The following is a 12,148-nucleotide window of genomic DNA, read 5'->3' on the forward strand; positions in this document are numbered from 1 at the left end:
AGACTTTTGATTTGGGATTTGGAGGACCATTTGGGGTCGGATTTGAGAACTTTTGGTATCTACGAACTCGTGGGAGGATAAACAACCCGTTGATGTTCTGAGTTTTGAGAAGTGGGCCCGGGGCTCAGGTTTTGGTAATTTCGGGATTTGTGCCCGATATTGATTGTTTTCACTTGGGCTTTGTTCTCTTAGCATATTGTGATGTATTCGTTCTGATTTTGGATAGATTCGACGCGCGTGAAGGCCAATTTGAGGGGCAAAGGCGTCACGAACTAGAGATTTTGCCAGTTCGAAGTAAGTAATGATTGTAAATACTGTCCTGAGGGTTTGGAACCCCAGATTTCACATCGTTGTGCTATGTTGAGGTGACTTACGTGCTAGATGACGAGCGTGGGGTAGAGCACCGCTGGGGATTGTGACATAGTCCATCCCGAATGATTAAATTAAATGTGTATTTGATAGTTAATTGTTTGATTCTATTATAACTGTTTTGGGTTGTATGCCATGTTTGGGGCCTTGTGCCGACTTGTTGAGACCCTTAGGGGTATTTTACTATTTTTTCCTCACTCTATTTGTTTGAAAGCATATCCTCAGTCATGTTATACCTGTTTGTTGCTTAAATCTGGCTTTATCACTCTATTCTTAAAAATGTGGTAAACTGTTTGGGCTGAGTTCCCTGTTTTACTGATGGTCCGAGTGATTATGAGGGTGATGACTGAGATAGACCGAGAGTCTGATTGTGAGGTTAATGACTGAAAGAGGTCGAGGGCCTGGTTGTGAGGATTATATATGTATATGGATCGGGCTGCATGCCTCAGCGATACTTATATGGATTGGGCTGCATGCCGCAGCGATATATATATTGGATCGGGCTGCACATCGTAGCGATATAGCGCTTGGGTTGTAGGAGCCCCTCCGAAATCTGCATACCCCTAGTGAGCACCATCGACGAGATATATGGATCGGTCTGTATGCCGCAGCGGTTATTATATGGTACCTATTGAGCGTGAATACTAAGTGCGAGTATTGATTGGTAAGAGTTGAGTCACGAGTGACAGAGAGACTAGCCCGAGGGGCGATAGATATATACATGCATATGAGTGACACTTTGCCTGAGAGGCCTGTTTATGAACTTATTGATTTCACTTCTCTTTAAAGTGAGTTTCTATCGAATATGTTGATTTAGTGACTGTTTTCACTCATCTTTATATGGAGCCTCTGTTGAAATGTTGAACAAATGTTTTAAAACAACTTTTATTTAAACTGGGGTTTATGAGACGTTCAGAATTTTATCACTGATTTGGCATTGGTTATTTCCACTGAGAATTTCAAGTTATGAGGTGTTTATGATTGCAATTTTGCCCGTGGGGCCAATTATAGTTTTCATCTTTTTATTACAAATGATATTGAACCCCTACTGAAATTTCTGGAAGGTATTTTAAATAATTTTTACCAAAAAGCTGAATTTAAAATGAGACGATTGACTCGTATTATGATTTGAAAGCCGGTTGTGCTTATTGAGCCTAATGTAAAAATATGGATTCATTGTTTCCTACTGCTCAGTCTTTATTTACTCTTATTACTTACTGGGTTGGAGTACTCACATTACTCTTTGCACCTCATATGCAGATTCAGGTATTTCGGAACCTGGTAGCGGGTGTTGATTGCTCAGACGCGGAGTCATCGGAGTTAGCAAGGTGGCTGCATGACGTTCGCAACACTGCTTTCTTCATCTCATTTTCATTACTGTATTTAGTACATTTTTGACTACTTTTGTTGTATTCAGACCTTGGTAGATGCTCATAACTAGTGACACCCCGATGTTGGGCTTGTATGTTATTTTCGCACTGTTCATTCAGACTCATGTTATGAGATATTGTTTTATTAAAGGCTTAAAAATAACTCTTAATGGTTAAAGGGTTAATATGGGTGTTATGTCGGCTGGCCTTGTCTTCACGAGAGGCGCCATCACGACCGGGGCGGTTGGGGTCGTGACAGGTGCAGTTCTATCGGAGTTCTTAATGGAAGTCGAGCGGGAAGAGTAATTGGTGTTGCTCGGTAAATGGCGTATCGGATATGTCCTATTGGGTTTGCGTGGTATATGTTACTTGTGTCACTATGGGTGTAATGATTTGCTTTGGTTCCCGACATCAAATTGTGCGTGGTTGTCAATTTCGAGCATAGTGACTTGAGGTGTCTCATGTGGAGTAGTGTTTGGATAGGATCGCGCATTGCAGTGAAGCTATGACCTTGAGGGTTAAATTCGTGTGTTCTATTCTATGATGTGAGACGGGTTCTCAGCCTTGTGTTATGGTGGTACTGGTGAGCTTGAGGTACAGCTCTTTCATTTGAGTCATTTTCATGATTTGAGTATGTTCGGACCGTTGCTTATTGGTGTGGCTTAGGCCTCTATTAATGTGTCATGTCACCAGAGTGGTGTGTTGGATTATAGGAGATCATTGGGATCATTAGTGAATACGAACGGATTCGATTTCAGCATGTTGGAAGGATAATATCGAGGTTCGGCTCGGAAATTTGCTATGGTATTTGTCAGAGGAGAAGTGGCTTCAATAATGGGTGATCTGAGAAAAAGGTTATGGTTTATTACGTGTTTCATTTATCATTGGCAGTATATGATAGTGTTGGAATGAGACTTTAGCTGATAAGAGGTTTTTTTACCAGTATTCGGTTGTTGTGGGCAACTGTTGTTAATAGAAGTTATCGCTACGAGTGTTCGGGTTATGTGGTATATCATGGGACTTCTCCCGAGGTTGCAAGCATGGGTTTACTATAGCTAGTTTGGTTCTATTCAGAGTATAGGTGTGAGGTTTTGATCGTATCGATGGTTTCAGAAGTGAAAATGTGACTCTATGGCTTATGGGCCAGATTGGATTGTGCAATTTCAGTTGCAATGTGTTATCGGACCTATATGATATAGGATGACGTGGGATCACCCCCGGGTATATGCATGGTTAGATTATTCAGCGACTGGTTGGCTTTTAGAACAACTCTGGGCACGTTCGAGGACGAACATGTGTTTAAGTGGGGAGGATGTAATGACCCGACCGGTCATTTTGAGCTTTTGTACTTTGATCGCTAGTTCTCGGGCATGACTTGACCCGTGTGATGTAATATGACTTATGTAAATCGTTGGTTTTGGTTTTCAGGGTAATCGGAATGAATTTGGGAGAACAGTTCCCAGTTTAAAGCTTAAAAATTTGAAAGGTTTGACTTGTTTGTATATGATCTCGGATCAAATTTTTATGATTTGGTTAGCTCTGTTAGGTGATTTGGGACTTAGGAGTGTGATCGGAATGCATTTTGGAAGTCCGTGGAAGGTTTAGGCTTGAAGTGGCGAAAGTGAGATTTTGGCGTTTTCCGGTGGATAGGTTAGATTTTTATATAGAGGTCAGAATGGAATTCCGAGAGTTTCTATAGCTTCTCTATGTCATTTGGGATGTGTGTGCAAAATTTCAAGTCATTCGGACGTGGTTTGGTTGGGTTTTTTATCAAAAGCATATTTCGGAAGTTTTTAGAAAACTTAGGCTTGAATCCGATGTGTTTTGAGTGATTTGATGTTGTTTGAGGTGTTTTGATGATTGGACCAAGTTTAAATAAGGTTTTAGGATGTGTTGGTGCTTTTGTTTGAGGTCCCTGGGGCCTCGGGTGAGTTTCGGATGGTCAATCGGACAATTTTTGGTAATTGGGAGTTCAGGTGTTGCAGAAATTACCTCTTCGCGTGAGGAGCCTCGCGTTCGCGTAGAAGGAATGGAAGAAGGCCAAAATTTAGCCTTTGCGCTCGTGTGATAGGCTTCGTGTTCGAGGAAGGTTAGGGAAGTTGTGCATCGCCTTCGCGAGAAGGCATTCGCGATCACGTAGAGGAAGTGAGTCAGATGGGGTCTAAGGTAATTTGTGCATCGCGTTCGCGTGTGATAGTTCGCATTCGCGTAAGGTTATTTCATCTGGTCATCACGTTCGCAGGGTGTTGGTCACGTTCGCGTATTGTATTTTTGAGGTTTTGAATATTTGCGATCGTAAGGCTTGTGCCGCAATCGCGATGAAGGAACGGGCAGTGCTGGGCAGAAAGTTTTTAAGTTATTTCATCCGCGATTTTGGGTGATTTTTCCTCCATAGTTGATCATTTTGAGAGCTTTTTGAGGGAGATTAAAGAGAGATTCAAGGAGAATCGATTGGAGGTAAGATTTTTTGAACCTAAAACGTGATTCTATTGTGAAATCTACCAAGAAAATCATGGAACTTAAGTTAAAAATGGAAGAACTAGGGCTTGGGATTTTGAACTTTTGAATTGGGATTTGAAGGACCATTTAAGGTCGGATTTGAGGACTTCTGATATGTATGAACTCTTGGGGTGATAAGGAATCTAATGATGTGAAAAAATTCTGAGTTTCGAGAAGAGGGCCCAGGGTTCGGGTTTTGGTAATTTTGGGATTTGTGCCCGTTATTGATTGTTTTCACTTGGGCTTTGTTCCCTCAGCATATTGTGACGTATTCGTTCTGATTTTGGATAGATTCGACGTGTGTGGAGGCTAATTCGAGGGGCAGAGGCATCGCGAGCTATAGTTGTAGCCGGTTCAAGGTAAGCAATGATTGTAAATACTGTCCTGAGGGTTTGAAACCCCGGATTACACATCGTTGTGTTACTTTGAGGTGACTTACACGCTAGATGACGAGCGTGGGGAAGAGCACCACTGGGAATTGTGACCTAGTTCATCCCAAACGATTATTTTAATGCGTATTTGATATTTAATTGTTTGATGTTATTATATTTTGGGTTGTATGCCATGTTCGGGGCCTTGTGCCGGCTTGTTGAGCCCCTTAGGGGCATTTTTACTATCTTTCCTCACTCTATTTGTTTGAAAACATATCCTCAGTCATGTTTTACCTATTTATTACTCAAATCTGGCTTTATCACTATATTCTTAAAAATGTGGAAACTGTTTTGAGCTGAGTTCCCTGTTTTACTGAGATAGACCGAGAGTCTGATGGTGAGGTTAATGACTGAGAGAGGCCGAGGGCCTAGTTGTGAGGATTATATATCTATGGATCGGGCTACACACCGCAGCAATATATATATGGATATGGATCGGGCTGCATGCCGCAGGAATATTGCGCTTGGGCCGTAAGGGGCCCCTCCCGGAGTCTGCACACCCCCAGTGAGCGCCGTCGACGAAATATATGGATCGGGCTGCATGCCGCAGCGATATATGGATCGGGCTGCACGCCGCAGTGGTTATTACATGGTACCTATTGAGTGTGAATGCTGAGTGTGAGTATTGATTGGTAAGAGTTGAGTCATGAGTGACAAAGAGGCTAGCTCGAGGGGCGATAGATATATACATGCATATGAGTGATGCTTTGCCTGAGAGGCCTGTTTATGAACTTATTGATTTCACTCCTCTTTAAAGTGAGTTTCTATCGAATATGCTGATTTAGTGACTGTTTTCACTCATTTTTATATTGAGCCTCTGTCGAAATGTTGAACAAACATTTTAAAACAACTTTTATTTAAACTGGGGTTTATGAGACATTCAGAATTTTATCACTGATTTGGCATTGGTTATTTCCACTGAGAATTTCAAGTTATGAGGTGTTTATGATTGCGATTTTGCCCGAGGGGCCGATTATAGTTTTCATCTTTTTATTACAAATGATATTGAACCCCTACTAAAATTGCTGGAAGGTATTTTAAATGATTTTTACCAAAAAGCTGAACTTAAAATGAGACGATTGACTCGTATTATGATTTGAAAGCCTGTTGTGCTTATTGAGTCTAATGTAAAAATGTGGATTCATTGTTTCCTACTGCTCAGTCTTTATTTACTCTTATTACTTAATGGGTTGGACTATTCACATTACTCCCTGTACCTCGTGTGCAGATTCAGGTATTTCGGTACCCGGTAGAGGGTGTTGATTGCTCAGACGCGGAGTCATCGAAGTTAGCAAGGTGGCTGCACGACGTTCATAGCACTGCTTTCTTCCTCTCATTTTCATTACTATATTTAGTACACTTTTGAATATTTTAGATGTATTCAGACCTTGGTATATGCTCATGACTAGTGACACCCCGATGTCGGGCTTGTATGTTATTTCCGCAATGTTCATTCAGACTTATGTTATGAGATATTATTTTTATTAAAGGCTTGAAAATAACTCTTAATGATAAAAGGGTTAATATGAGTGTTGTGTCGACTGGCCTTGTCTTCACGAAAGGTGTCATCGCGATCGGGCCGGTTGGGGTCGTGACATTGATATATGTCCTCATGTGCTACAACAACCAAAAGAACTAAATAACATTAATCTACCACATAAAAGAAAATGTGTTTCTGAATTGAGTCAAACTTATTTGTGGAGTTACGTCTAGGCCATATAAATCTAAATAGGATTTCGAGATTAGTCTCTGATGGACCTTTGAGTTCATTGAAAGCGGAGTCACTACCAATATGTGAATCCTGTTTAGAAGGCAAAATGACCAAGAGACATTTCCCCTCAAAAGTAAATAGAGCCAGTGATAAGCTAGAATTAATTCACTTTAATTTGTGTGGTCCTATGAATATACAAGCAAGAGGTGGTTTTGAGTATTTTGTGACTTTCAGAGATGATTACTCAAAATATGGATATATTTATCTGTTGCGACGTAAGTCTGAATGCTTTGAGAAATTCAAAGAATTTAAGACGGAAACGGAGAAACAACATGATAAATATATCAAAACATTGCGATCTGATTGTGGTGGTGAATACCTTTCTGCAGAATTCATAAAATACTTATCAGATAATGGAATTACATCTCAATCATCTGCCCCAGGAACATCACAACAAAATGGTGTGGCAGAAAGAAGAAATAGGACCCTTAAGGAAATGGTTAGATCAATGTGAAGTTATTCCGATTTGTCTTCTTCCTTTTGGGAATATTCTTTAGAAACAACAAACTACATTCTAAATTTGGTTCCTTCAAAGCCAGTACCTTCAACTCCAGTAGAATTGTGGACTGGGCGCAAGCTAAGTTTATGGCATATTTCATTTTGGGGCTGTCCAGCACATGTGCTGAAAGGGAAAGCGGATAAATTGGAATCAAAAACAGAAGTAAGCATTTTTATTGGATATCCAAAAGGAACAAAATGCGGTTTGTTTTATTTTCCCAAATAAAAGAAGGTAATTGTTACGACAAATGCCAGATTTTTAGAAGAGGACTATCTAACGAACCATATTCCTAGAAGTAAACTAGTTTTACAGGAATTAAACAATGGAGTAACTAAAAGACTCATCTCTAGAACGTATCCCGGAAGCCAGTATTGACATACCACTCCATTATCGTAGTCGGAGAAATGTCAATAGGTAGCAGATTGCACAAGAGCAATTGCCTGACATCTCACTACCCCAAAGTAGTGGGAGTAATATTGAGCAACCTCAGATTGTTGAGCAACCTCAGATTGTTGAACAACCTGAAATTGTTATGCACCCTGCACTCCAGGAAGAAGTTAATGATATCTCAGCACCGCAAGGTGTGGAGGATAACATTGAGGCTTCAGTTCCAAGAAATGATGTTGTGATTCAACAACAAAATCAGCCTCCATCTGTAATGACTAGCCGTAGTGGGAGAATTATTAGAAAACCTCTTCGGTTTGTGCTCTTGGGAGAATCTTATGATAGAATCCCTGAAGAGCATAATACAGAACCTATTAATTACGATGAAGCACTACATGATACAGATGTTGATAAATGGGTTAATGCTATGAAATCTGAAATGGAGTCCATGTACTCCAATCAAGTCTGGAATTTTGTAGAACCATCTACTGGAGTCAAACCCATGGGTTGTAGAGGATCTATAAGAAAAAGAGAGGAGTGGATGGAAAAGTGCAAACTTTTAAAGCTAGGCTTGTTGGGAAAGGGTTTACTCAAAAAGAAAGGATCGATTATGAGGAAACTTTTTCGCCGGTAGCCATGCTTAAATCCATTAGGATTCTCTTATCCATTGTTGCTCATTACGATTATGAGATCTGGCAAATGGATGTCAAGACCGCTTTTCTAAATGGAAGTCGTGATGAGTGCATATATATGGCACAACCAGTTGGTTTCATAAGAAATGGCAATGAGCACATGTTGCGTAAATTAAAAAAATCCATTTATGGATTAAAACAAGCTTCTAGGGCATGGAACACTTGTTTTGACGCATCGATTAAGACCTTCGGTTTTGATCAATGTGAAAATGGGTCTTGTGTCTATAAGAAGTGGAATGGAGATAAAGTTACGTTTTTGGTTTTGTACGTAGATGATTTTTTGCTCATAGGAAATAATGTGAGCATGTTGAATTCAGTAAAGGAATGGTTGTCCTCATGTTTCAATATGAAAGACTTGGGACAGGCAGCACATATCCTTGGGATCAAGATTATGCAAGATTGCAACCAAAGGATATTAGGCTTGTCCTAAACACTTTATATTGATACTATTCTCACCAGGTTTAGCATGCAAGATTCCAAGAAAGGGTTTCTCCCCTTTAGACATGGAATCTCTCTATCAAAAGATCAGTCCCCAAAAATGACTGATGAGATAGAAAAGATGAAGGCGATCCCTTATGCTTCTGCTGTAGGGAGTCTTATGTTTGTTATGCTATGTATTAGACCTAACATCTGCTTTGTTGTTGGCATGGTTAGTAGATTTCAGTATAACCCTGGTCGAGAACACTGGACTGCTATTAAGTATATAATCAAGTACTTGAAGAGGACTAGGGATTATATATTAGTGCATCACTCAGGTGATTTCGCACCCATTGGCTATACTGATTCAGATTTCCAGTCAGATAGAGACTCTAGAAAATCTACCTCAGGATATGTTTTTACCTTAGGAGATGGATCCATAAGTTGGAGGAGCATCAAGCAATCATGTGTTGCTGATTCCACCATGGAAGCCGAATATGTGGCTGCATCTAAGGCAGCTAAAGAGGCTATTTGGCTCAGGAACTTTCTGAAAGAGCTTAATGTGGTTCCTTCAGTTCAAGCACCAATTGTACTTTATTGTGACAATAGTGGTGCAGTTGCAATCTCGAAAGAACCAAGAAGCCATGAAAGGAGTAAGCATATTAAGCGTAAATATCACTTAATTCGGGACATAACTCAGAGAGGTGATGCAAGAGTGTTGAAGATTGCGTCAGAGGACAATTTGGCAGACCCGTTTACAAAGAGCTTGACATAGAAGATTTTTGACAAGCATGTAGAAGGAATGGGTGTTAGAGTAGTAGACGCATGGTTATGAGTCTAAGTGGGAGATTGTTGGGATATACTATTAACCATGCGGTTTAGACATAGTATTATATTTTATTCTATATGGAACAATTGTTTATTTAATTTATTCAATTCAATAAAGTACTATTTTAAATAGATCATTTGTTACATGTGTGTCCTTTTAGTTATGTAGTAGACAATTTAGTGTATGGAGTCTTAGCTCATGCACAGAAGATTAAATTATTGGTTCTCATAATTAATAAACTATATTCACAATCAAAGATATTGTTGGACAAAATATCTTGATGATTGTAGCACAAGATTATCGTATAATTTATCTTGATTATGGGAGTAGTTTTACTCCAACTTCTTGTGCTAGTATACTCAGTGTATATTGAACGACCAAGTAGAGAAAAGATGTTTTTGTACTGAATATATAAAATATTTTCTCTAATTCATTAAATGAGCTTATACTCCTAATCTTGATATAATTATTACTATCAATGTAATTTATTTATTGTTTTGATTTATCAAAAGGTACGACTCTATTTAGAGTTAGTATATGCCTAATAGATTGGACAATAACGAATAACATTTGTGAATAATAATTAGTTGATAGAATCCATGACTCGGTTTTGGGTTTGATGATACCCCTTTATGTAAGCTTATAAGTTTTCATGTGAAAATCCGACCGGTGAATTTTGTATCCGTCACACGAAATAGTTTAAGCAGTATAAAGGATTTAATTAGTTAATTGAATTAAATTTTCAGTGATTTAATTTAATTAACTGGTATTTGAAATCTTAACATGGGGAATTAAAATAAGTGTTAATGAATTTTCGAAATTCATATTGAAGAGTTCAATTGCAGTTTTTTAGTGGAATAAATTGCAATTAATTATAGTAAGAATTAATTGGTGCTAATTTCGAATTAATACTATAATTAGTAGCCTCTTATATTTCTGTGGTCCTTGCTATACCTAGTAAAACCTAGGACAGACTTGGGTAAAAAGTAGTTTGGGAGAAAAGTTATCTTTTTGAGTTAGCGTAGGATTCTACTTGCAGAATCCTACACGTTTTTGAGCCCCTATTGTGGCTTAATTTCGGGTCTATTAAAGGAAGACTAGTTTCACCTAATAACTTACTTTTCGGTTGTATTGTTTTGCCCACCCAATAGCAAAATCGTCCAAGGTTTTACTAGGCAAATAACAGAAGACTGCAGCCCTAGATTCTTGCTGCTTGAAAGGTTTGTGCAACTACTTCAAGAGGTTAGTGTTTATAATCTCGTTATTATTACATTGTCTAGTTTACATGTATTTGATGTTTGGTTTGTTTGCTTGCTTCCGCTGCGCATGGTCTAACAATAAGTATGGTTGTTGCTCGAGGATTGAAAATTGTTTCATTACTTTTTGCACCCTTTTTAAGTAATATGAAGGAAACTTCATTCAAAGTGCAGTTGTATCAAAGATCAAGTTTAAGTGGAACCTTTTTTCTAAGCTTTAGTCAGTGCATTTATCTTTGTTATTTGTTATATTTAAGGTATTTTCACACTTAAATTTATGTCAAAGAGTCGATATTGAAAGCATGAGAATCGATAGAGAAAGAATTCCTAATACAAGTTTGAATTTTATAAACTAGCATATGGCGTTTGAAAATTTACATGAATTTTCATAATGATATTCTTAGAATCGCAGTTGAAGAGTATACAGTTATATGCCTTTATCGTCCCTTTTTCATGTTTGTGAGAATTGTGTTCAACTTTATTCATTTTTTAAACATCATGTGAAAAATTCAAGCATGTATTGATTCCTCTTCTTTGGTATTATAATAATCTAGAGCTATCTTTTGGGTATATTATTTAACTATTTTAACCTTTGTGTTTGAATTTCTCTTCAGTGTGTGAAATAGTGGGATCAATCTCTCATTCTTGCTACCTATCCCATTCAGAAGTGAGGAAGATACCAATAAAATTGAAGGCAATAACTCAAAACTAGTTTAAACAGGTTTATTTGCAATTACGTCCTGATTATCCGAAGGTTAATTGGAGATGTCTAATATTTCAAAAATATTGCTACACCTAAAGCCATTTTCACAATGTGTTTACAATGTCTTGGAAGATTGTTGACTGTTGATAGGCTTCAGGATCTTAATGTGAATCCTACTTGTGTGTTCTGTCAAGCTGCAATTGAATCAAGAGATCATCTTTTTGGATAATATACATTTGCTAAGGACTTGTGGGTCATGCTTGTAAGCACGTGATTTTTGCTTCACGGACAATCGCTCCAAAAGAAAATAAAAACAGTGGCAAAAGGCTTCGCTGTACAAATTTTCGATCTTTCTGTGACGTGTGTTGTTAGTCGTTTGTGAGTCTGTCCATTTTGCATCTAGTCATTATCAAACAAAAATACGAAAAATATATGTGGCGTTAAAAGAAAATTCAAAAAATATATAAATATATGTGCATCGTCCGTCTTAGGTTGTGATTTAACTTACTTGGTATGATAATTATGTTGAAATGCCATAATGTTATTTGTTTTAATTTCATTTTTTTTTTTTTTTATTTTATTAGTTATTTTTATTTTTCTTTAAAGTTGGAAAACAAAAGAAAGTTGAAATCAATTTGGGCCCAGAAAAAATAAGACAAAACAGGCCCAAACCAACGATCTGACCCGGTCCAGACCAGGCCTGCCCAGGAACCTCCTGAAACGACGTCGTTTCAGGCAAATCAATCTGAGCCGTCCGTCCTAGCCGATCCAACGGCTCAGGACCTCTTTCAGCAACCCGTTTTTAAACCCGACCCAATAACCGGTTTGACCCAATCCCCCACTTAAACCAAACGACCCCGTTTAACTACAAAACGACCCCGTCCCATTTCTCAACATCAGATCTAAGCCGTTGAGATCATCTGATCTA

At 38.4% G+C, this 12,148-nt stretch overlaps 1 protein-coding gene across 1 annotated transcript; it reads left to right on the top strand.

Moving 5' to 3' along the window:
- The first annotated feature begins 8,553 nt into the window (after window positions 1-8,553).
- Window positions 8,554-9,207, top strand: LOC138883806 (secreted RxLR effector protein 161-like). Its single transcript, XM_070164521.1, has one exon. The coding sequence runs from the start codon at window positions 8,554-8,556 to the stop codon at window positions 9,205-9,207; it is 654 nt and encodes a 217-aa protein (XP_070020622.1).
- The last annotated feature ends 2,941 nt before the right edge of the window (window positions 9,208-12,148 follow it).

Source organism: Nicotiana sylvestris, chromosome 2 (genome assembly GCF_000393655.2).
Source record: "Nicotiana sylvestris chromosome 2, ASM39365v2, whole genome shotgun sequence".
NCBI lineage: Eukaryota > Viridiplantae > Streptophyta > Magnoliopsida > Solanales > Solanaceae > Nicotiana > Nicotiana sylvestris.

What these genes read in the sequence shown, in the direction of transcription:
- LOC138883806 (XM_070164521.1), top strand. Translation starts at nt 8,554, where the DNA reads ATGACTGATGAGATAGAAAAGATGAAGGCGATCCCTTATGCTTCTGCT.